The sequence below is a fragment of the Trichoderma breve genome, chromosome 1, assembly GCF_028502605.1.
Source record: "Trichoderma breve strain T069 chromosome 1, whole genome shotgun sequence".
Lineage (NCBI taxonomy): Eukaryota > Fungi > Ascomycota > Sordariomycetes > Hypocreales > Hypocreaceae > Trichoderma > Trichoderma breve.
The window spans coordinates 5,629,335-5,652,381 of NC_079232.1; the positions used below are offsets into that span (position 1 = coordinate 5,629,335).

General features: G+C 52.0%; 6 protein-coding genes across 6 annotated transcripts; all 6 read right to left on the reverse strand.

Moving 5' to 3' along the window:
• Window positions 1-506: 506 nt before the first annotated feature.
• On the reverse strand, window positions 507-1,145 carry T069G_01659 (uncharacterized protein; the record flags this gene model as incomplete). The annotated part of the gene is made up of 2 exons (XM_056168869.1): window positions 507-758; window positions 831-1,145. 2 exons carry the CDS (start codon window positions 1,143-1,145, stop codon window positions 507-509), a joined length of 567 nt encoding a protein of 188 aa, XP_056034185.1.
• Window positions 1,146-1,654: 509 nt separating this feature from the next.
• Window positions 1,655-4,248, reverse strand: T069G_01660 (fungal specific transcription factor domain-containing protein; the record flags this gene model as incomplete). The annotated part of the gene is made up of 4 exons (XM_056168870.1): window positions 1,655-2,587; window positions 2,708-3,779; window positions 3,868-4,102; window positions 4,236-4,248. The coding sequence occupies 4 exons, from the start codon at window positions 4,246-4,248 to the stop codon at window positions 1,655-1,657; spliced, it is 2,253 nt and encodes a 750-aa protein (XP_056034186.1).
• A 1,991-nt stretch (window positions 4,249-6,239) lies between these two features.
• On the reverse strand, window positions 6,240-8,170 carry T069G_01661 (sugar transporter domain-containing protein; the record flags this gene model as incomplete). Its single annotated transcript, XM_056168871.1, has 4 exons — window positions 6,240-6,353; window positions 6,422-7,395; window positions 7,517-8,015; window positions 8,126-8,170. 4 exons carry the CDS (start codon window positions 8,168-8,170, stop codon window positions 6,240-6,242), a joined length of 1,632 nt encoding a protein of 543 aa, XP_056034187.1.
• Window positions 8,171-10,976: 2,806 nt separating this feature from the next.
• Window positions 10,977-12,307, reverse strand: T069G_01662 (short chain dehydrogenase domain-containing protein; the record flags this gene model as incomplete). Its single annotated transcript, XM_056168872.1, has 4 exons — window positions 10,977-11,110; window positions 11,227-11,343; window positions 11,413-11,602; window positions 11,768-12,307. 4 exons carry the CDS (start codon window positions 12,305-12,307, stop codon window positions 10,977-10,979), a joined length of 981 nt encoding a protein of 326 aa, XP_056034188.1.
• A 1,893-nt stretch (window positions 12,308-14,200) lies between these two features.
• On the reverse strand, window positions 14,201-16,900 carry T069G_01663 (uncharacterized protein; the record flags this gene model as incomplete). The annotated part of the gene is made up of 1 exon (XM_056168873.1): window positions 14,201-16,900. One exon carries the CDS (start codon window positions 16,898-16,900, stop codon window positions 14,201-14,203), a length of 2,700 nt encoding a protein of 899 aa, XP_056034189.1.
• Window positions 16,901-20,407: 3,507 nt separating this feature from the next.
• T069G_01664 (ATP-sulfurylase domain-containing protein) lies at window positions 20,408-22,532 on the reverse strand (the record flags this gene model as incomplete). Its single annotated transcript, XM_056168874.1, has 6 exons — window positions 20,408-20,789; window positions 20,853-21,603; window positions 21,678-21,826; window positions 21,912-22,094; window positions 22,171-22,198; window positions 22,364-22,532. The coding sequence occupies 6 exons, from the start codon at window positions 22,530-22,532 to the stop codon at window positions 20,408-20,410; spliced, it is 1,662 nt and encodes a 553-aa protein (XP_056034190.1).
• Window positions 22,533-23,047: the final 515 nt, after the last annotated feature.

The following is a 23,047-nucleotide window of genomic DNA, read 5'->3' on the forward strand; positions in this document are numbered from 1 at the left end:
CTGTAAACGATATTCAACTATAGACGAGAATGACATGGCGCTAGATCAGATTTCTTGTCATGGTTCATGCCTCTAGCAGAGAGAAGGGATTTGCTGATATTAGCTGTCCTCACTTCATGCAAAGATGACGAGGAATTTGTGTGTGTGCAGCGGATAGTGCTCTATTCGCACAGTCCCAGTCTATTTTGTCAAGAGCAGTCGCACATTTGGGCGCTCTGCACATCAAGTGCTATGGTATATGGTCTTAAGGTAATCCATCTTATGGTGGATGTAATAAAGGTGGATGTAATAAAGCGTGGCTTGCAGAGACGGACAGTGCATGAAAGCAGCAATATAGCATGCAAGTCGTAGTCAAGCAGACTCTGCTCACGACCGCCTCTCTTCATTGCAAATGCTTGACTGCGAGATCTCTATGCCCTTGCTTCCTCGCAAAGACGAGCATCCCCCCGGTCTCAATCAGCTGCTCTTCCCTATGAGCCCTTCATTCCAGTATTCATCCCGCTCTCTCAAAAATCGGTAAACGTCAGTGTCAAGTTCCTGAATGGTATCAAGGCTCCAATCACCGCCGGCACGTAATATGCAGACCGTTTGATCAAATCCCCAGTCAACAGTCCGATAGATCCGGAATGCGCTCTCGAGTTCTCGCTTCCAAAGACCTGGTCGCCCGCCGGTCCTAACTCCATACCTCCGCGGACCAGTCTTGCTACCTCTTCTGGCTGGAAGAATGCAGCTGTTCGCGCTCTCCCCATGCGTTCCGTCTTGGTAGCGCTTGTTGAACTGCTGGTCGACTCATTATGTGATGCTGATGAGTCTGATCCCGGTGTGTCTGCCCTGCCCAGCACAACGACCCAGGCAAAAGTCTCCATGGCATCCCCGCTGTCGTCAACGCCGCCCTCAATGCCAACCCAGTAATCGGCCTGGGGCTCTGCGTCGCGGGCGTTGCGAGCTCGGTTTCGTGCGCCCTGCAGGGTTTCTGCATCCGTCATGGGCTGGTCAGCAACGCCGGATGGCACGTTGAGACCGGTGAAGGAGAATTCTGCAGACGGAAACATGCCACCAAAGGCCTCCCTTGCGGCTGAGATCTTGACATTGTTGCGTGAGGCCACAATGACTCGGGTGACACGGGTAGCCGCCTGGTCTGTCATTTCAAAGCCTTGCGTAACACTCGCTTTCCTGCGTTGCTTGTTTTGATCTTTGCACTATCACTCTTTCTGTCCGCCTTGTTTGATATGCGCGCAGGTGAAATAAACACAGTAAATTGTATTTCAAGAACGCTTGTAAATCAAAACAGGTAGAATTGCAGCCTTTGCGTGAATGCGCTCGTCAATTTCGTCGTGCTTTGAGTATCGGAGAGTGAATTCGCGATGTCCTTGACGGGGTTTTAACTGGCAAAAAGGGCGTAGCGTCGCTCGGAAGCCGAGTGAGTCTTACGCCGGCTGAAGATCCCTGCTAGTTCCGACCCGACAGCACCTGTAATGGACCGCCCCTGATTATTACCTGTAAATGCAGATGCATTCACGTCTTGGCGGAAATGATGTCTGGAGAAAGACAAGGTGATGAAGTGAGAAAAAAATGTCAAGCTCTTTGCTCTTCAACAAAGGATGGGCTTTAGGTGTGATTTTGTCAACTCTTCTCTTGAACATGAAACAAAAAACTATGGCGGCGGTGCGGCATCATTGTCCGGATTCGCCAGCGACAGATAATCCACACCCATCGCACCCTCATCGACATTGTAGCTGCCAGCATCGTTGTCCTCTTCTAACAGGGGAATCTGCTGTCCCCAGACCAGCCCGTCCATGTCCATGTTCCATGGCCAGTCCTGGTCCAGCATGTTAACAATGTCTCCAGTACTGTAGCTGGTCGAGGCGAGTGCATCGGCTCCCTGGTCTCCCCAGAATCCAGCCGCCTCATCGCTTGGTCCCCCCTTTTGTAGGCCGGGATCTTGCAGGCCGCTGCGTTGTCTTGCGTTTGAAATTTGAGAAGTGGCCTCCAACAGGCGGCTCACCACATCCCGACTGCGGCGTGCCGTGAGGGACCAATCCTTCATGGCTGTAAACAGCTCGAGAGTCGTCTCGATCTGGGCCTGCCATTGGGCGACAGACGGATTATCAGGCTGCCACAGAATGCTTACCAGAGGTATCATGGCCGCTTGGTACAAGAACCACACAGCATTCCATCCAGACATTTGCTGGCGCATCCATCCCTTGGAAACGCTGTCGACCGTCTCTCGAGCAGCGCCCTGGCAAATCTCCACAGAAGCAATGTCATGCTCTGATATGGGCAATTCAGCCTTGCTGGCAAGAGTAAGAAGGACTGGGCGGTGTAGCAGCATTCGTAGATTCCAATATCGCCATGTCATGATGCATCGTGAAAGATGCAGTGGCTCTACACAGGGCTCTGTAGAGCGTAGAAGCCAGGGGAGGTTGTTGAACCAGTCGACAAGAAGGCCGTCCAAATGACTTCGATCTTCCGCGTTTAAGAGAGGAGTGACTGCAAGCATGTCTTGAATCTTGGTGGCAATCTTGCAGAATTTAATGTTTTCGAGCAGAGGCATGATGCCCGCGTATTGTGCAGAGTCATGTTCCTCCTAGAATGAAGAAAAAGAATCAGAAGCTGCCGATTAAAGTATAGAGAAGTTGTGTCCATGACAACACAGAGAAAGGAGAGAAAAATCAAAGGGGGTTTTTTTTTTTTCAAGGGAGCATACCTGCTCTGGAACAAGTTTAGGAGGTTGGATGTTGATGGCAGGTCCCCATCGGCCGAATGAAGGGCGCCCAAGAGTTGTGGTTCCCCAAGTGTCGAGACAGAATATCGTCCACCAGGTGCGTCGCCGCGACTCGAGAACTGCAGGGTCGGATTGCGGCTCCTCGGGCGACGGTTCTCGATGCAGCCCGAGGGCAGTGGCCATTCTGTGAATTGCACCGATAATGGCATTGGCCATGTTTGGGCGGTTGATATAATGGAGGTAGTAGCCTCCCAGCAACGCCAAGGCATGGATGGTTTCGATGTTGCTGCTCCCAAACGCACTGAGATGGATGTGCTCTATGGCTTGATTATAATACTTGATGTGACTCAGGTTGCTTGATGGCGTGGACATGATACTGCTGGTGGCGAAGACCATGTTGACGAGGGAGAGCCAAGGAGCATCGCATCTTCGGCCTTCGCTGTAATGTTTCCGAAACGAGGCCTCGTCCAGTATGGGCGTGAGGACGTGGACACGTTTGAAGTAGGCATCGACAAGCGCTTGCCCCTTGTATGTCCATGGAATAGGGGAGTGTACCTTGGATTTAGTAACTGCGCGGAAGAGAGGAATGCTGCTGCGTGCATTGTCATCGCTAGAAGCATCAGGGGATGACTGTGCTGCAAGCAACACTTGTAACTGAGGCTGGATCTGAAGCATAACCGTCAAAGCCACCTTGACCGATGAAGCGCCGAGATATGAAGCTGCCTGTTTGTCCATGTTGAGAGACAGGGCGTTTACATCGTCAGCTTCCGCCGGCAATGCTTCCTTTTCTCTGCGCTCCTCATCCCATTGTGAGTTCTGAGCGGGCATCTGCTCAAGCTCTTTTGGATGATGCTGCTGTTGCCGTTGCTCCAAGTCATCAGGAGAGGGAGGAGCCGGTGAGATTTCGGCCGTTTCTTGCTGGACCGGCTGATCTAGGAGATCACGGAGCTCCTGGCGGGACAATGCCAGCAGATGGGAAACTTCATGGTTGGGATAAAGACGCCGTAGCACGGAGCGGCACTCTTCAAGACTCCGTGATAGCTCCTCTAGTGATCTAACGGGCGAGCGGGTGGGGGTTAGCCAAGTAAAAAGGGGAGAAGAAGACGAAGAAGTAGAAGAAACCAAGAAACATTGAGACATACTTTCTTGACGGAACAAGACGCTGGCGATGTTGCTCATACACGCATCGCCTCCGGGAGCGACTAGACTGGCAGCGGTTACACGGCTGCTTGCCGTCGCAGCGAATCTTGCGGCGCTGGCACTCGAGACAGGCGTGGAGGCTCTTTGCGGCTCTGCTGCCAGCCGTGTCTTGAGAGCGATTGCCGTCCGAGGACGATTGGGGGGAACGATCCACGGCTTTTCCCTGGACCCCCTGGACTAATGAAGCCGTTCTCTCTAGTTAGCCAAGATGCTACAAGGCCGGAGACAACTTGTGCGTGAGAGAGGACTCGGGAGAGAGACTCGGGATAACAATAGGGGGGTGGTTTGTGCATAGATAGACTCCACCCACAGGTGTAGAACATTCCGTCCAGATAGATGGTGATGCTAGTATTACCAATTCACCGTAGCAATCGCAGTCGCAAGTGAGTCGGGATTCGAGGAGACTAAGAGCCAATAGGAAGGCCAAACATATAGTACCTCTGTTGGCCAGAGTGAAAGACGAGGTTTCGGCGTGTATATATCAGGGAGCAAAAGGAGGAACAGATGCCCCGATCACGGGAAACGACTGATGTGAGATGAGATGAGGTGAGGTGATGGAAGGACAAGGTAACACCGACACTGTGGTATTGGTATTACCTAAAGCGAGCTGAGGCCGGAGAAAGAGGGGGGCGATTCCTGCTTGGAGTTTGCCGACAGTATAAAAAAAAATTCGAAAGTATCATTAATCAATCCAGCGTAATTAACAAAACACTCAATGCCGCCCAGCCATGTTTGAAAAAAATGAATAAAAAATGTAATAAAAATAAAAATAAAGTAGAATGGAATCAACAGAATCAATCAATCCATCGTGTGGTGAAACTCTCGGAGAAAAAGACTCGACTCCTTCTGTCGTGCCGAAGGAAAAAAAGAGTGGAAACCGGGGTTTCTCTTCGTCCAAGAAAAAGAAAAAAGAAAATAAAACAAAAATTAAAAAATAAACGAGAAAATAAAAAAGGCACCGAAAAATCCGGGGTAAAACCTAGCAAAGAACCGAGTGCTACTGTAGCCTCCAGAGTCTCCCACCGTCAAATAATCTATGGATACTAAATCCTCGGCTACTACTAGTAAAAGATTTTCGATGGTCGCAGTTGCATACATATGCAGCACACACCTTCTTCTTCGCACGCTTCGCTTCCCCCCGAATCGAAATCGCAAATCGGCGCACCTGCCCACAAATATCCCCCCAAAACTACCCCGTGGGCAGGTGCGGAATTCGGTCGCTAGTCCCTTTTCGGGAGGTTGGGCCGTAGCGGGAGGCGCTTCTCCGGGGGTCTGGAAAATGGGCCAAAGTATAGAGCAGTAGCAGTGGGTGGTGATACCACTGTATTCTACGGGCTTAGTACTAGTATTGGGTTATGGGGTTATTGGGACTATATTGGGTAGTAGCAGGTAGTACGACTGTGGAGCAAGAAATCGGTTAATGTCGTCTGGGGGAGGGGATTCTAACTGGTACGGAGTATTAATATTAATCTGGTTGGCTACCGGAGTAATACCTACTTGGACAAGAGTAGCTCCAAAAGCATTTTTTACTCTTCCCGGGCAAAGGGGACCAACTAACATGAGGTTCATCCCACTGAGCTGTCACCAGCCCCCATATCCAGGTATAAGTTGATGCCGCTAGACGTTGGCAAGGTTGGGTTGCAATACGGATGTCGTGAGGCCAGGGGCCTGGATTGTACTGTATGTGTGTGTGTGTATGGAACAAAGCATGGTGTTGACCGGCATCGAATGGCATTCGCTGACCTGGGGGGGACCACATGATGGCCAAGAAGTGTGTATGACCACCCGTACCAGTAATACTCCGTAAATTGCCGCTTTGCCAGATACCTAGACGGGCAAACACGTCCATATTAATTGCATTCCCACAGAGTAGCATCTTGTATACACACGCACGCACGAGACACCATTCGCCTACAGAGTTAGGTAGGTGGCAAAGTAGAATTCTGCCAAATATGGGATGGTAGGCAGAACTAGATGTTGGAGGTGTTAGATGGCGGCTATAGCCTCAAGTTGAAGTATGGCACGTGAGAAAAAGAGGCAAAAGAGGCACATATGGATCCGTACAGTTTGTTTGGCAGTTGTCATTCCGAATGTTGCATTGTTGCGCTCTGGCCCCCCTCTCATAGCCTCATATCATTACGTGAAAACAAACAGTAAAATGGCAAAAAAAGCAATTCCCCTCCATCCCAAAAAAGACCGTCCCGTGGAAACGCAAGCAACCATCAACCAATTCAGCCTCAATTCCTGCGTACAACTGCCCTGGTATTAGTGTTTTTTAATGGTGGGTCGTAATGACAAGTAAATCCTCCACGCCTTATGCCTTCTCGATATTAACGATGCCACCGTGGCTGTCCACGGCAACGGACTTCTTGGCCGTCGACGCCTTGACCGGGTTCTTGGCCTCGAAGATTTCGTCAAGCTCTTCCAACTGTAGAGAAGATGATGGGTTAGCAAGACGTGCCATTGTAGACCAATGAGTGAACCAGGAATACTTACAGTGCGTCCCTTGGTCTCAGGGATGAAAAAGTAGACAACGGTCACCTGGACAAGATCCCAGATGGTGTAGATGATGTACGTGTGCCAGCCAATCTTCTTCATGGACACGGGCCAGGCAAACTGGTTCAAGAGACCAGCGGCATTGGTAGCAAAGCTGGAGAAGGCCATACCCTTGGCACGCATCTCGAAGGAGAGCACCTCGACGGGGTACAGGGCCTGCAGGGGGGTGATTCCGACAGAGTAGACGGCACCAAAGATGAAAATCATGGCCAAAGCGGCCTTGGATGCCGCAGGGTTGTTGTAGATGGCGTTACCGTCGGCGTCGACGCCGGTTTGAGAAGCCGCAAAGCGCGCAGAGGCAATGGTCATGCCCATCCAGACGACGACACAGGCGGCAAAAGAGAAGAGCAGCAGGGGGCGACGACCCACACGGTCGACCAAAAAGGCACCGAGGATGGCCCAGGCAAACTGCTGGCAGTTGTTGATGAGGGTGATGTTGGCCTGCTGAATGGATCCAGTGTAACCGGCCGTGTCGAGAACCGAGCCGAGGAAGTAGGACAGCACGGCATTGCCGGCCCATTGACCAAAGACGGTGATGGTGATGTTGCAAAGGAGACGGTAGACGGCAGAGCGGCTGCGGAACAGCGCTCGGTAATCCCACCAGCGCTTGTCGGCACCGTCCATGTTGAGGAGCTGCTCGTACTCGAAGAGCTGCAGCTGGACCCAAGGAGAGTCAGGATTGCCGTTGCCGTGGTACTTGGTGAGGACAGCCTTGGCCTGCTCCTTCTTGTTGTTCACGTAGAGCCATCGGGGGGATTCGGGGAGGAACATGGCGAAGATGCAGATGAGACCGGCGAAGAGGGCCTGGAGCCAGGTGATGAGTCGCCACGAGTAGTCACCACCGACGTTGAGACCGCCTCGGGCAGCACCGGCCGAGATGATGGCACCAGAGAACCACAGGGTGTTGTACATGGCTAGATGTTGAGAATTAGTCCATCTCTTCTCACCACGATTGCTAAATACACTCTCAATGTTCCAACCAAGGGGGACGAAACATCAGGAGAGAGGTGAAGTCAAACAAAAGGAGTCACTTACCTCCAACACGTCCACGGTAGGCAGGGTGGTTAATCTCAACGACGTACATGGGGCCTGCAGCCGCCGCAATGGAAACACCGAAACCAAGCAAGAATCGGCCTCCCATGAACTGGCCCTGGGAGTTGGACACACCCTGGACAATGGTACCAATGACAATGAAGCTAGCACCCAGGAGCATACCCACGCGACGGCCGAATCCGTCAATGGCAGGGCCGACAAAGGGAAGCGCGACGACACCACCAATCTGGTACATGGACGAGACAATGCCGGCCCAGATGCCATCGTTGCCGCTCTCGACGTACTTCTTCTGGAACCAGGGGTTCTGCAGCAGGTTGTTGATGAGCGAACCATCGTAGCCGTTCATGGTACTGCAGAAGAAGGCAATGATGGAGAAGGAGTAGATGAGCAACTGAGCCGTGGTCCAGGCTTTTGGCGGCTCCTTCATCATGGCCTCCTGAAAGGCCGTGTGTCCGCTCACGACCTTGGTTTGGAGTTCTCCCTACATTGAGACAGAAAGTGTCAGTCACTCGCTCTTCCAAACGAGGTGGCAAAAAACACAAATCACAAAGGAGAAGAAAGAAAAAACTGCAATCGGGTGATTTGCCATACATGGTCGAGCTCCTCATGGGTGTGGATGTCGTCCTTTTCGCCCATTGTAACGGGGGGGTATCTCTAGCCTCTCGGCCAGACCAGCTCTTCAAGTTGTGTGTGAGAGAGAGGTTGATGTGGAGGGGAAACTCTGCAATGCCCCCGTCTTTCGATGCGAGGGAGAGCCGAGTATTTGACTGCGAGTGAGATGAGGAGGTGAAGAGAGAGAAAAAGAAAGGTTGCAGTCCTGATGGCCAGGGGGCGCTGTCGCTTTTATGCTTCTTGTCTGTGTCCCTTGCCGCGTGCAATCCTTCCCCAGGCTCTTTCACAAGGTTGGATGGTTGGATGCTAATGCTACTTTTTTGGGATCAGGAAACAGCCCTTGTCAATAGGCCCGATCAAGCGAGCGTTTGTTTGTACGAATGAACGCCTTGCCAGCCTCAGTTGCTTCAAGCCATCTCAGGATTGGGATTGATATTTCGCCGGTGCAAGTGATACGGGCGGATTATTTGAAAAGAAGCTCCCCCAGGAATTGGGCATGCCGTGCCGCTTATACGGCTTGTCTCCTTTCTCATACGATTGCGGTCAAGAGGCTATTGGACGGCGGCGTCGTGCCGTGGCGTCGACTTTCGGCCCTCGTAACAATGCGGGGGGGACAGGCCCAAGCCTGATGCAGGTGCGGAGGGTTCTGGTCCGCAATGGCTGGCGAGCAGTTTGGGAATAGCACAGCCTGAACCCCGGGTCGAGACGGCGCTTTGTCTGGACAGACGGATCCAGTGAATAGACATTAGCCTAAGTGGTGCGGATCATCCGCCTCTGGGGTATCTGGGCCTCTCCAGACTGACGATTGGGCCGAAGGCCACGCGATGCACGGAGAAATCCTACAGTACCGCCTGCTGTGTGTGTCTTGGCGGGGTGAAGCATGAGATGGCATGAGGTTGTCACCATGGATGTCAAATATTGATTTGATCCAGGCCTTTGGTGGCGGTTGGCTGGCGGATGGCGGTTCGAGCCTAGCAGCATGTCAGACGGCAAATCGCGAAGCTGACTCGCGCAAACAGGAAGAGCGAGGGATCAATTACAAAGTCAAGAAAGAGGCGAATTTTGCTGCAAGCGAGAAGTGCGTTTTGCATTGGGTGGTAAGATAGAGATGAAGCCTGCCATGGTCTGACACGACATGAACTGGTGACTTTTTGGTGTGCATCTCGAGACAAGTAAACAAAAAAAAAATTGGAGGTTGCAGGTAGCCGAGCTGGGGGGGACCCAGTGCTGTAACTTCCACGTTAGCTCTGCATCGGTTAGCAGGGCCGGATGATTAATCAATCGGCATAATTCCCCAGCAATTTCGATCACTTTTCACAAGCAGGCAAGCAGGGTGTCGAGCGGCTGAACAAAATGAATCAACTAGAGTCCAATGTGATGGCAGCTGAACTGAAGCAAGCACTAAATCTATGTATCCACGAGCAATGTGATCAATGTCCTGGATGTGTGTGCAGATCTAGTGCAAGAAGTTGATGAAATGCAACAGCATCGTATCGACGAGTCCTAGTCCTAGACCTAGACCTAAGCTACCTAGCTTGTGATTGTGATGGATTGCGAACAGGGAAGCAAGCATTCAACACCCACAGGGATCCCTCAGGGCGCACTGGCTTAGCTTACCAAATCTCCTTGCAGCTTGCTGGGATTTGCCCAAAAAGAGTGCAGAGCAAAAGCCCGGCGCCAACTTAGTTCTCAGTCGACGCTCAAAATGGGACCAAGAGCTGGGGAATTACTCCGAATTCTCGTAACGGTTTAGTGGGGGCTTATATAATGGAAGCAAATTGATGCGATCTAGGGTAGACAAACACATGTAAGTACTAGGTAGGAATATCCGAAGAGCAAACTACTAATTGTATTGATGATATGGACATGAGCGAGCATTGTGTAAGTAAAGACACACAACAATGGCCTATGGTAGCCTCCGCCTAACAATTCAATGATGAACAGATACAAAGTTACTTTAATATAAGAAACATACAGATCTTGCTGCTGCCGGCCACCTCAGCAAAACAGGAGGGTGTATAGCTCGACAGGCACACAGCATGAACAGCACAATCACAAAGTAGCATCGGCCAGCAATCATCCACGTGGCAAGTGCTCTTGGTGTCTACAGATGAGATGCCCATCTGACAGAGAGTCCATTATGCTGGGTGAACCAGTCGGTTTCGATACCCGCGGCAACCCTGTCGATATCCCACGTCTCCGGGGAATCACCCTCGTGGCCGTCTTCTCAGCGCTTTCCCCCTCCCCCACAAGGAGAATTAGGGTTTCCACAGCATTTGCCGTTTCAAGTTTCGGCTCGTTGATCACTTTCTGACATGTGGCCATTGAATGGGGTTTCGCTACGACAGCCGGGGCTACTGCTGCGTTCGTCTTGCGAGAGTTTGAGCTTCCCTAAGTAGGGCGTTGGGAGCTGACAACTGACCACATAGTTCTTACAAAGTTACCCTGTAATAAGGCCAAACACGGACGGCATTCTCTCAGCGTCTGGAGAAGAGTCCTTGATGAAGGCGATCAGAAACCAGATGATGAGACAAGAAAACACAAAAAGGATCACCAGTTCGCGGGACTCTCCCAAATGAACAGGCTCTTGGCGAATACCCTGAGCTTCCCGTGTACATCGCTGAACCAATCCAAGAGTCGCCTGGGAGATTAGTCATCAGTTTCAGCCTGCAATCACCAATCACAACGTTCTGTTTGATCGTACTGTCAAACATCCTTCAGATCTTCGGCATATCTTGGTATATTGCTTTTTTCTCTTTTTTATTCAAAGAAGCTTTTATTTTCATCATAGATTTTCTCCGTAATCAAACAGTCTTGTGTTCATTCCTCCTTACAATCCAACGGCCTTGACACTCAAGTCCCACAGCTTCTTGGCCTCAATATCGCTAATAGCGTGGGGAGAAATGGCGTCGACGTAGTAATCGGCCACTTGAGCCTTTTCCAGCAGATATGCGCCGTTGTGTTCTATCAAACGCAGTTGAATTTAGCTTATTACTTTTAAGGAAACATAATGGAGATGGGTGTGACGGGAAATAATTCCAAAAAAAAGAAAGAGGAGGGAAACCAGCAGGAAAACATACCCTTGAGAACAGGATCAAAAGAAGCAAAGACGTGAGTAGCAATTCCTTGTTCATGTGTAAGCATCTCCTTCTCCTTCTCCCAACCAAACGGTGATCCAGTCATTTGAGAGACTCGCGCTATGAAAAAAAAAAAAGGACAAAAGTTAGCGATCCGGGTATAAACATCGGTAAACGGCTAGAACCTACCCAAGACCTCCAAATCGCCTCCCGGTGCAAAGTCTAAATGGGCACCGAGGTTGGTAATGATGGCACCGGGATTCAAGCTATACGACAAGACGCCACGGTCACCGAATCGCTTGGCCAGGCCGATGGAAAAGAGTATGTTGGCGGTCTTGGACTGGCCATATGCGTTCCACTTCTCGTACGTCTTTCCGCCCTGTATTGTCAAAGTAGAATCTTCTGTCAGCTATCGGTGGAAACAAGAGAGGGGGAAAAAAAGAGAGAGAGAGAGAGAGACACACACACACACACAGAGAGAGAGAGAGAGAGAGAGAGAGAGAGAGAGAGAGAAAGAAGGAAAATACTGTGTGCCGTTACTCACATCATAGTTCAAATCCGCATAACGAATGCCACTAAACCAATGTCCACCACTGCTGACATTGACAATGCGCTTGAGCTCACTCGCAAGAACCTTGTCCAGGATCAAGTTCGTAAAGAGAAAGTGGCTCAGGTGATTACACGTCAACTGGCTCTCATACCCATCCTCGCAAATCTTGTACTCCACAGCCATAATACCCGCGTTATTCATCAACACATCGATCGCCGGCACGTCGTCCCAAGAGTTGACCTCGGCAGCGGCCTTTCGCGCGGAAGCAAACGAGCTGAGGTCCAGCTGCAGCACTTTGGTCTGCACGTTCGGGTGCGCCTTGTTGATGGCTTCGGCCGTCTGGTTTACCTTGGCCAGGTCGCGGCCGGCGAGGATGAGCAGCTTGGGCTGTGCGGAGGCGAGAGTCTCGACGTAGCGTGCGCCGAGACTGTTTGGTGAGACGCCTGTAGTGAGGATGGTCTTGCCCTTGATGATGGGGGCATATTCGGCGACCAGCTCGTCACCGGTGATGTCCTTCTTGTAGGGAAAAGGCATGATGTTGATGTTGGGGTTGATGTGAGTCCTTGTTAGTCTTGACAAGAACAAGGAAATGATAAAAAAGAGTTAAAAGACGAGGCTATGATGATGCTGAAGGAACTGGAAAACAAGGCTATGACTATGAGAGTTACTCCTCAAGAGTCAACAAACTCAAGGAAGCAGCAACCCCTTCTTTTATACACCGCGCTGGCACTCCTCCCACATAGCGGATTTCCGCACCCCATCACCTTCTTCTCTTCCCTTCCCCACCTCTCTTTCTTTTTGTCGTTGTATGTTGCCCCCAATCTCTGCCCACTCGGCTTCTTGAATTAGTTCCCACTGGGTTTCAATCCTTTATTTTCTTACATGTCCGTTTTGGTGCGAAAATGATGATTAAACGTCAACCACGTAAAATAGTAACCGGCACCATCCGGTTGTCGCTGGTTGGCTGTCTACACTTGCCTAAAGCGGCAACCGCCCAGGGCCTCACCTATGAGCTTGCGGCCCTTGCGCCGGATTTCCGCACCTCTGCGAGCCCGCAGAACCGCAGCTGTGTCGGCATCTTAGCGCAGCCCTTTCCGCAGCCCCCTTGCGGACGTCGTGCTTTTTGAAAATGCCGTTGGGGGCTTTTCGTCAACCTGGAACGCATACGAGTATATACGCGTGTGAGTGGCGTCTGTTGGTGCTTATCTTTTGTGATATTGATTCCTCAACAATGCTTCTTCAGCTTCATGAGTCCGGATTAGGAATATGTACAGTCACATTGTTTTATTATTGGCTTCTTTCCGCGTAACAGTTACGGAATTAAACCGCGGCTTTAACTATTTGCGCTTCACATACGCGTCCCATGATGCTTGCATGACCATCACCACTTCGAGTCCCCACGAAGCCCCTCCAAACGGTCAAGTTGCCCAGAGTTAGCTTCGTAAAAAGTCCGTCAACGTTGTGTTGTCACAACTGCTACGCGGCAACTTAGTGGGGGTAATCGGCTAGCTGTTGTTTATTGCAACAATGCGAATAACATCTCATTCATATGCCAGTTGTTGCTTGTTGCAACGATGCAAATAACATCTCATTCGTATTAATCCATCTTCCCGGTCCCACCTCGACTCTGCAAAACTTGATAGATACACACGCAGCTTTCACCCCCCCTGAAAGAGCAATCAACCTTGATGTTGGTGGTGACAAATGACAGTGATAAAGGCAAATCATCAGGACAATCATTATGCATAACAACATTGCACGCAGAATAAACCCCCACTCTCTCTTCTCTCCCAGCAAAGGACAGGATAGAAAAGAAGGCAAGAGAACGCAAGAGCAAGTAAAAGAAAACGGAAAAGGGGAAGACTAATGCAACATCAAATCAACTGTTCGCCAACAACCGCATCCAGACCAGTTAAACAGGAAAGAAAGTAACACAAGAATAGAAAAACAAAGAATCCGTACAACAAATGGTATCCGACAAGGTACATTGTTCATATCAACTCCAAATATGCCCCGGCCTCGACATTTGCCTCCCTCGCCGGCAAACACAGGCCATTTTTTCTGTTTCCCCCCCGTCTCAGTGAAATGCTCTCTGAATTCCCGAATACCGCTCTCTCTCTTCGTAATCTTTAACAAGAAGCCTTCTCTCTCTTGTCATCTTTAACACGAAGCTTTCTCTCGCTCATCCACACGCAAATCCTTTGTCCCATTCTTGATTCATGCAAAACTGTCATCTTGCTTAGCTGACATGTGTCATGGTTTGCTTGCTTGCTCGCTTGCTTGTCGAAGAAGGGTTGGGAAAAATAAAAAGCCAAACTCGAAATGCTGTCGTTATTCGTCATCAATTCGTTTATATTCTGAGCACATTTTTGTCTCTCAAAAACACTCTCTCTTGACACTTTGGCATCCATGTAGCGTATTTCCGCATCACTGCTCCTCTTCCTCCTCAATGGGAGCTGGAGTGCGACGCTCAACACGCCTCTTTGGTCGCCTGTGCCGGCTGCTGCTGATGTTACTGGCCGAGTCATCGGGGTATAGATCGTACTCTTCCATCTGCCAATCATCGTCACTGGCGTTTTCAGCATCGCTTCCAGCCCACGAGGGTCGCTCGTAGCCCGAGTTTTGCGAGTTACCCGAGCCGGGAACCGAGAGCACGTCGATGCGTCGTCGGCTCTGGAGATTCTGCATGAGTCCAGCTCCACGCTGCCGCAGGGCGGTTCGGACCGTCTCCGCTTGGTGGTGGAGCTTCTCGAATGCATCCTCCAAGGCCTCCATACCCTGGTAAATCTCACGCTCAATCTCGGCAATGGCTGCCATCTCCATCTCTTCGTCGTTGGAAACCGGGGGTCGGCTCCCCCCACCTGTGGACGAAAGGCTGATGAAGGATGCTGGCGTGGTGTTGCGGGAGTAAGGGGAGAAGGGGGTATTGGTTCGGGAACCCATGGCCGAAGGGCCTCGGAATGGCGTGGGGCCTCTTGATTCTACCCCGTTGAAGTCATCATCGGCACCAGACCACAGGAATCCATCAAACCGGCCGGATGTCAAAATCTCCCATTCTTGACTGTTAATGTTGGACAGGGTAATGAGAAGGTCGTGGGTATGGTGATTCTTGATGAGGTATGTCGCGCTCTCCGCATCTCGAGGCACTTGCTGAAGGCGGTACAGCCGCTGCAGTGAGAGACCAGTCTTGACGATAAAGTCGTTGCGCGGCCGGTTGAGGGGAGTAGGGGCGCGGGTTGCTGGCCTCAGCTCTTTTGATCCGGCGAGGAGGGCGTTGAAGTAGGGGCGGTCTTCGGCGTCGAGGTTGGTCAGGATGGCGAAACTCAGCGTCTCGTCGTCGACATCTTGGGGGGGAGGCACAGGCGTTTCACCCGTGCTGGTGAGCCACCTGTCGACTGCAGACCTGACCTTTTTGGACTGGCGCAAATAGTGCTCCCTGAACTCTTCGGCGATGTCGGGATCCAGCTGGATGGGCGAGTCTGGCCTTGGGGGGGTTTCGCCCGATATCTCAGCTGCCTTGTGACCAATGTCTGCCAGGTCAAAGGGCGGCCATGAAGGGAGCTCAATGCGTCCGCTGACCCACTCTAGAACATCTCCCCAGTTGAGGCCGCGGTGAGGCTCGTTGGATTTCTCGCATATAATGCAGGAGCAGCCGTGAGGCGGTAGATCTCGGGAGAAGACGTTTTCGAGCCGGTCGAGCAAGCGGCGAGCGACTGACCGATGGCCAGTGGCTACTGCAACGGATCCCTGCTTGGAAAGGACCGTTTGATATTGGTCCAGGAGGCTGACAAACGGGGTGAAGAGCGTCTCGGCGCCGCTGAGGAGGGAGTTTGCGGGCCTTAGTGTGCCGTTGACGAGAGGCATGACTGATAAGAAATGTCTAGTAACTGGCTGCGAGAGGCCACCGTTTTGTAGTAGGTAGTCTACCCTGGGTATCTCGAGGACGTCGACGGCGGGAGGAGGAGGCGGCGGAGGCATAGGAGGCGGAGGCGGAGGATGAGTGGGCGCCTTCATGGCGGGCGTAGCGGTGCCCGAGTTAATGGTGGATGCATAGTCGTCGCCGTCAACGCCGGAGGCGGGAGTACGAGATCGCTTGGAGTCGCCGTAGAGGTGGTGAGGGAATTGGTGAGCTTGGGTGGGCGTCTTGGGAGATGAGTCCTGGGCGCTGGACGGAGAGGAGTCGACATGCAGCGGCTCGGGTTTGCTCTTCTTGACACTGCGAGTGGAAGAAGACCGCTTGGATGTGTGGCGTGAGGCGGAGCTTGAGGAGCGTGAGAGCACAGAGGATCGGAGCTTGTCGTGAATCTTGTTGCTGGGTGAGCGTATCAGGGTTGCCGCGCTGGTGGATGAGCGGCGGCTAACTTTGGAGGAGGATCTCTCCTCGGTAGCGCGCGAGCCTGACCTGGAGACGGTGGACTTGTTGCCGCGGTCGTAGTCTTCAGCGCGCGAGCCTGATCTTGAGATGCTTGACTTGTGGCCGCGGTCCAAGTCCTCGGCACGCTTCTTTGCGGCGGAGACGTCTGTTTCGGGAGGCGTAGGCGGGCGAGAAGCCTTCTTGGATGAGGATCGATGAAGAGCGTCTTCAGGCCTTAATCGACGATCATCTCCACCTCCACTGCCTCCACCACCACCACCACCACCTCCTCCAGCTGCACCGCTGCCACCGCCAACGTCGGTGGGTTCAGGCGTCAGGGGATTGGATGCCTTGGGCTGAGAAGACGTAGACGCAATGTCATCGCGGCTGACGATGGACTCTTTGCTGTGAGCCTTGTCAAAGGAGGGATAGGGCAGCGAGATGCGATCCTTGTCTATGGACAGCTTGGACATGCCATCGACGCCCAGGTCGGACATGGAGGCCGGGCGCTGAGGAAGGCGGTCCCTCTCCCGATCTCTGTCTCTGTCTCGATCTCTATCTCGATCTCTATCTCGGTCCCTGTCTCTGTCGTCCCTCTTCCGGTGCCGCCTGACGGACGACGTGAGGGAATGCGTATCGCTGGAGCTGCGAGCGGATTTCGAAGAGCGGTGGGGGCGGTCTCGATCAGGTTTGCGCTCCGACTTTGAGCGGCGGGCCTTGTCGCGCATGCGGTCGTCGACATTGACGTCGTCGTCACGTTCCTTTGACGGCATCTCGACTCACCATCGGGGGCTGGCGGGATGGCTATCTCTGTTGGCGATGCGGTTTGCGGTTTGCGGTTTTGCGGTTGCGGAGTTCTGCGAGGCAAGGCAAGGCAAGGCAGAGGGATGGAGATTTCGAGCAGGGGTTTGTTTTTTCTTTGGTGCTTTGGGAGGACCCTTTGAGGTGGAGGGCGAGAGACTGGGATAGGCCACAGGGGCAATGGGCAAACGAGAGTGGCGAGCTGCAGGCCCGGCGGGAAAAGCTGAGATTTGACGGTGATGTGATGCAAGTTTGGCTGCAGTCAGAAAAAAAAAAAAGAGTGAGGGGACGGTGAAGAGAAGGGGTTTGATCAAATCGAAATCGAAATCGATGCCGGAAGCTCACTCAGGCAGCGATGACCCCTACTAAAGAACGGGCCGGAAGTTGGGGATGGGCTGCGTTGGTGTACCGGTACGAGGGCAGGGGCGAGCGAGGCTGGTACTGGTCGGTCACCTGTCGGGTGGCACAGCGAGCGGCAATGGGCATCTGCAGTGGGACGCGCGTGCTGGAGCTGCGGTGCCTGATGGCGAGGTTTTAGGTTGAGGTACAGAGGCTGTAAGTACAGGTACTTTGGGAAGCAAGTGACAAGGAGTGGGTCGTTTGGAGCTTTTGATGTGGGCAGACGTTTTAGCGGGATTGTGGCCTGAAGGTGCTGTGCATTTTTGGACGCATCAAGTGAGATCAAATTGGATGATTTATGGAGATGATTTAATGCAGGTTTGTGTTATCTAGTAACACCTACGAATGTGGATTGTCGTGCATCAGAGATAATGGAAAAGAAAAGGCTGCACGGGCTTTGTTGGTAGTTCAAGGTAGAGCAAAGAGTAAGGCAGTGTGACTTTTGTGCGACGGCCGAGTTAAAGTGTGCACATCAGTTTCGGTGCCAAGATGGAAAGTGCGTGATGTCACAAGCTAGGCAGGGCGCTTAAATTGAAGAAAGAATAGAAACAAAGAAAAATGGAAGGGCGGGGGAAGGAGAAGAAGGGAAGAACAGATGCGAGGATTACCTAACCCGTGGGCCTTGAAGAATAAAAACAACCAAACCAGACTGGACGAATGCAATCCAATGCAAGTTGCAAAATGACGCCCAACCGTGGCCTGACGCCGCTGTGCAATTGGAGGTGCGGGCGACTCACACGATTGGTCGGGTTACACTGCACTACAACTGCACTTGCGTCTTGTTCTACTGCAACTGCACTGCCCTTTGCTCTATTTCTGCTTCTGCTTCTGCTCTTGCGTGCGCCCCCTCTTTCCTGACGTGGCATCGCTCTAGACTGTAGACTGTATCTTTCCATCCATTGGCTACTATACATGTAATGTGCTCGTACTGTGATGAGCTCTCAGTTGTGCTGCCTCGGTTCTCTGCCTTCTAACAATAAGAAGTACCATTGTACCTCACTCTCCCGTTGAAGCCCACTATACCTCTTCTGGCCCAGGCTCCACTAATCGACAACTTTGGCGTGCTTCACTGTGCCTCGTTCATCAAGTACAGCAAGTAGAGGTCCAAATATGAAATGTTGCCATCAGATTGATTCTGGATGCTTCATTAAAAAGGCTGTGCTGAATCAACTATACTACAGCTTTGCTAACTCTTTTCTCTTGATGTTTAGTACCTAAGTATGAATAAAATATGAATAAATTATGAATACAGTATAACCTCCACAAGTCCAGCAGAGGATGCTTTGGATGCCAACTCTTGCTTGATACGATACGACTGCTCACTCTTCGAAATGCAATAATGCGACGATGCTTGCAGCTTCAACCAATCGTCACAGTCCGGAAAAAGTGATACTCAACAAACAGTGGAGAATCATGGCAGCATGTCCTATTGCAGCTTCGAATCCCACCTCTTGATTATGCCCAAAGTCGCAAACGAGGCTGGCAGGATCACAACCCCTCCAATAACAAGACAGACGTTGGCACACCGGCAACACACTCGTCGAATCAAAGAAGTTCGGCTGCAAGCCTGTTGCATTATCGCAACACCACAAATGCATGAGAGCATTGCAATCATGATGTAAGTCTTCCTTTCCCCTCTTTTCTCTCTCTGAGTATATAAACCCCGTCCATCATCTGCTTCCCTGCTCCCTTTCTTCTTCTTTCTCCTCTTCTTCTCCAACACTATCCGAACCAAGTCATTCACTCTTTATCTCTTGTTTTCTTTTTCTCGCAGATCCCTAAAAGACACCAGCGTTACTCCATGAGGTTAATTCGCAGTATTTCTTCTCCAATGTGCTAGTCCAATTCGTCTGTGACTTATCAACAAACAGGGAGACTCTACATAGAGCCATTCCGTTGATAACTCGCAGCCCTATCGGGCAAATGCATTTGAGCAGAAATGCGCGGAGTAATTCCGGATGCTCGCCGGCGTCTTTTAGGGATCGATTGCCGCCTGCAATCGTAATTCAGCTTCTCCTGACCCGTGGAAGCAGAAGTAAGTTGACTTTCCCCCCTCTCCCTTTGCTCTTCAACGGAGAATACCCAATAGCTAACAAACCCGGTTAGTTGTGCTTGAAGCCAGCAAACCGAGAAACAGTGGAATCCACCCCCTGAGCGTAACCCTAGGATCTCCAATGCTACCGTTAATCTGATCAACTCCAGAGTCCGCTCAGTCATATCGAGGCCACAGAAGTGTGAAAGCCTTCTCGGCTATTGTCTCAGTATGATGAGCGGCTCCAGAGTCGATTAGATTATCGGTAGTACTTTGTTATCCGGGGTGAGCTCATTTGGGAGCCGCTTTCAAGATCCCACTCCGTTCACTCAAACCCGAGTTTCGACAGTTCAAGCTTGATTTTCCATCTTTCTTTTATTTCTGCGTCTCCTTGGGCACTCAAAGTCGAACCAACACTTTGGGACATGCAAACAAACCTCAAACAAACCATGGCTCGCAGTTCATCGTGCCACCACATCATACATGGTCTTATCTTCTTTGTCTTCTGAGGACAGGGGCTTTAAGCTATGTCTAGTGTATGAGATGAACAGATGGAAAGTGTAGGATATAGGTCGATAGGGTGGAATCCACAAGCATGGCATCAATACACCGTGGCACCTGTAGTTCCTTCAGTGACCTCTCCTACATAAAGAATCAGTATACCAAACTTACATGTAGTCACTGAGGCATAAAGCCTCCTCGTAAGCATGAAAGCTCCTCATAAGACACGGAAGGTAGTTGCAACTGTGAAGAAAAACGTAGGTAGTCTTGTTTCTTGCAAGTAATGGATATCATGGAGCGTGATCCCCGCTCTGTACTAACTTGGAGACATTGTAATCTATCGTATCCAACTCTTCTATGTCAAAAGCCATTTGACCAAATGCTTTTTGGACTTCTTTTCCATCAAGATAAACATCATGTTCAATATCCAAACGCCAACTCTTTATCCCTTCCAACCCGCGCAGAGTATATACATGTATACTTTAATTGGGAAAGGAGAACAAAGCCAAAATAACTAAAGGACAAAAAGAAAAGAAAAGTCGCTCGCTCACAGTCGGTCCAGGAGACCGTTGCTCTCAAGAAGCAGGATAATCTGGTGCACAATCGAGCGGACGTTCTGCTGCGTCAAATCGACAGTCAGGTCGGCCTTCTTGGGCGTCTCATAAGGGTCGTCGACACCGGTGAAGCCCTTGATCTCTCCGGCACGGGCCTTTTGGTAAACGCCCTTGCGGTCCGTCTTCTCGCAGTGCTCGAGCGGCGTGGCCACGTGGACAAGGAAGAAGGGGCCGGACTTCTCAACCAGCTCGCGGGCGTGCTGACGGGCATCCTCGTAGGGGGCAATCGGGGCTGCAATGACGGCGGCACCGGCCTTGGTCAGCTCCGAGGCGACAAAGGCAATGCGGCCAATGTTGAGGCTTCGGTCCTGGCGGCTGAAGCCCAGCTCCGATGACAGCTCGGACCTGACCGTATCGCCCAGAAGCATAGACACGGACCGGCCACCGCCCTGGTTGAGCGTGGCCTGCAGAGCGCGCGCAATCTGGTCCTTTCCGCTGTTCTGGTAGCCCGTCAGGAAGACGGTAAAACCCTTTTCGCGAGGCAGCGGGTTCTGCTCGCGCAGCACCTTGACGACCTCGGGATACGAGAACCACTCGGGAATCTCCTTTCCGGTTCGCAGGCGGTTGCGCAGCTCCGTGCCCGAAATGTTCATGGTGCGAGTGCCCTCGGGGATCTCGTTGGCGGGAAGGTACTCGTCACGGTCCGGGATGTAAATCATCTCCTGGAACTCAACCATCTTGATGCCCAGCTCCTCCTGGTGCTGCTGCACAAGGATCTGCGCATCGTAGGGGCCGTAGTGGTCCTTGCCGTTCTTGTTCTTGCCGGGACCGGCGTGGTCACGGCCGACGATGAAGTGAGTGGCGCCGTGGTTCTTGCGGATCACGGCGTGCCACAGCGCCTCTCGAGGACCTCCCATGCGCATGGCCAGGGGCAGCAGAGCGAGGGCGGCCATGCCGTTGGGGTATCGCGGCAGCAGAGCACGGTAGACACGGACACGAGTGAAGTGGTCAATGTCACCGGGCTTCGTGAGGCCAACGACCGGGTGGATGAGCACGTTTGCCTGCTGCGAACGAGCGGCTCGGACTGTCAGCTCACGGTGAGCGCGGTGCATCGGGTTTCGCGTCTGGAAAGCAACGACCTTTTGCCAGCCGAGCTTGTTAAAGTGCGATCGCAGCTCTGCGGGGGTGACTGTTGAATTACTGCTGTTAGAATCTCGTCTCTGGTCCGTTGCTAGACGGATATATGTAACGGCTTCAACTTACAGCGCAGGTCGAGGAAATCGTAGTGCTCAAGGCGGCTAATGGCCTCGAGTTTTCCACCGACGTAAAAGTCCTGTGCAACGCTGAAGAGATGCTTGACACCGGGGTGGGTGTCGTCGTCGCTGCCAAAGACCAGCTTGGCCTCTTGAACCCTGGAGTTGCGCGCAACCTTGTTAGTACAAGTCTCATTTGATCTGGCAGATTGCGCCGACATCGCGATTAGAAGAGCTTGCTTACTTGTCTGGCTTGTACACATCCTCGACCGTTAGGATGGCTAGATTTCGGTCATCTCGAAAGTCGCGCAGAGTAAGTCTTGCGCCCGGCTTGATGGACAGCTCGTCGATCTGGGCCTGGTTCACGTCGAGGGTGATGGGCATGCTGAAGAGCAAGCCGCTTTCGAGGCGGTTCTCCTTGACCACTCTGGCAGCGCTGTGTTAGCTGAATCGAGTTCCCTGGATCAATGCCATCATCTTCCTTCAGCAGGTGCCAGACATACCGGTTGTAATCCTTTTCGGTCATGAAGCCTACGCGCAAAAGTATGTTAGCTAATTGCAATTGTGACACCAACCGATAGCTTCATCCCGTCTCCCCTCTTCTCGATGTGATTTCCATGCGCCAACAGCCGCGCGGGGCAGTGGAATCATGCGCTCAATGCAAGGGACCAACAACTGTTGCGACAATGCACATACCTTCCAGAGGCGAAAATCCACCGTTAAGAATCAGTTCCAAGTCGCAAAGGTGACGCTCAGAGAGCACGAGCGCGGGGAGAGTCTCCGACTCCTCCAGCAGCTCGGCCTGGCGAGGCAGATCGCGAGCGAAGAGGTCCTTGAGGACACCGCCGTGAGGAGAGTTGGCCATGGCTATGGTGGGGTAGTAAGAACGGTCTAAGTGCTTTTGCTCGAGATGGTGTCAACGACACGGCTAGTCACGCAACAAGCTCCGGCGGGAGGCACGCAAACAAGCAACAAGAAGAATTCGAAAAAGAGCAGAGGAGACCACAAGAGGATGAAGACGGCGGAATGAGGAGGAAATCACGGAGAAGGAGAGAGGGAGAGGGAAGAAGAGTCTGGATGGGGGGTGGATGTCTCAGCACCAGACTATAAATACTGCAAGCTTTCTTGGGGTCACGCCGGAGATGCTAGAACGTAGCAATCCACATATTACACACACTTCCACGACAAGGCTTGCCGTCTGATGGACGGACCAAATGATGATCCCGTAAGCAGCCCTTGGTGGATGGACAGGAACCGCTTCTTTCTCTCTTCACCCCCACCAGATGGATGGGATGAACAGATAGAATGCTCGCATCTTTGGTGACGGAACAGAGAACAGCTGCTCCACAAGGCCCAGAAGGACTGACAAAGCTCCACCAA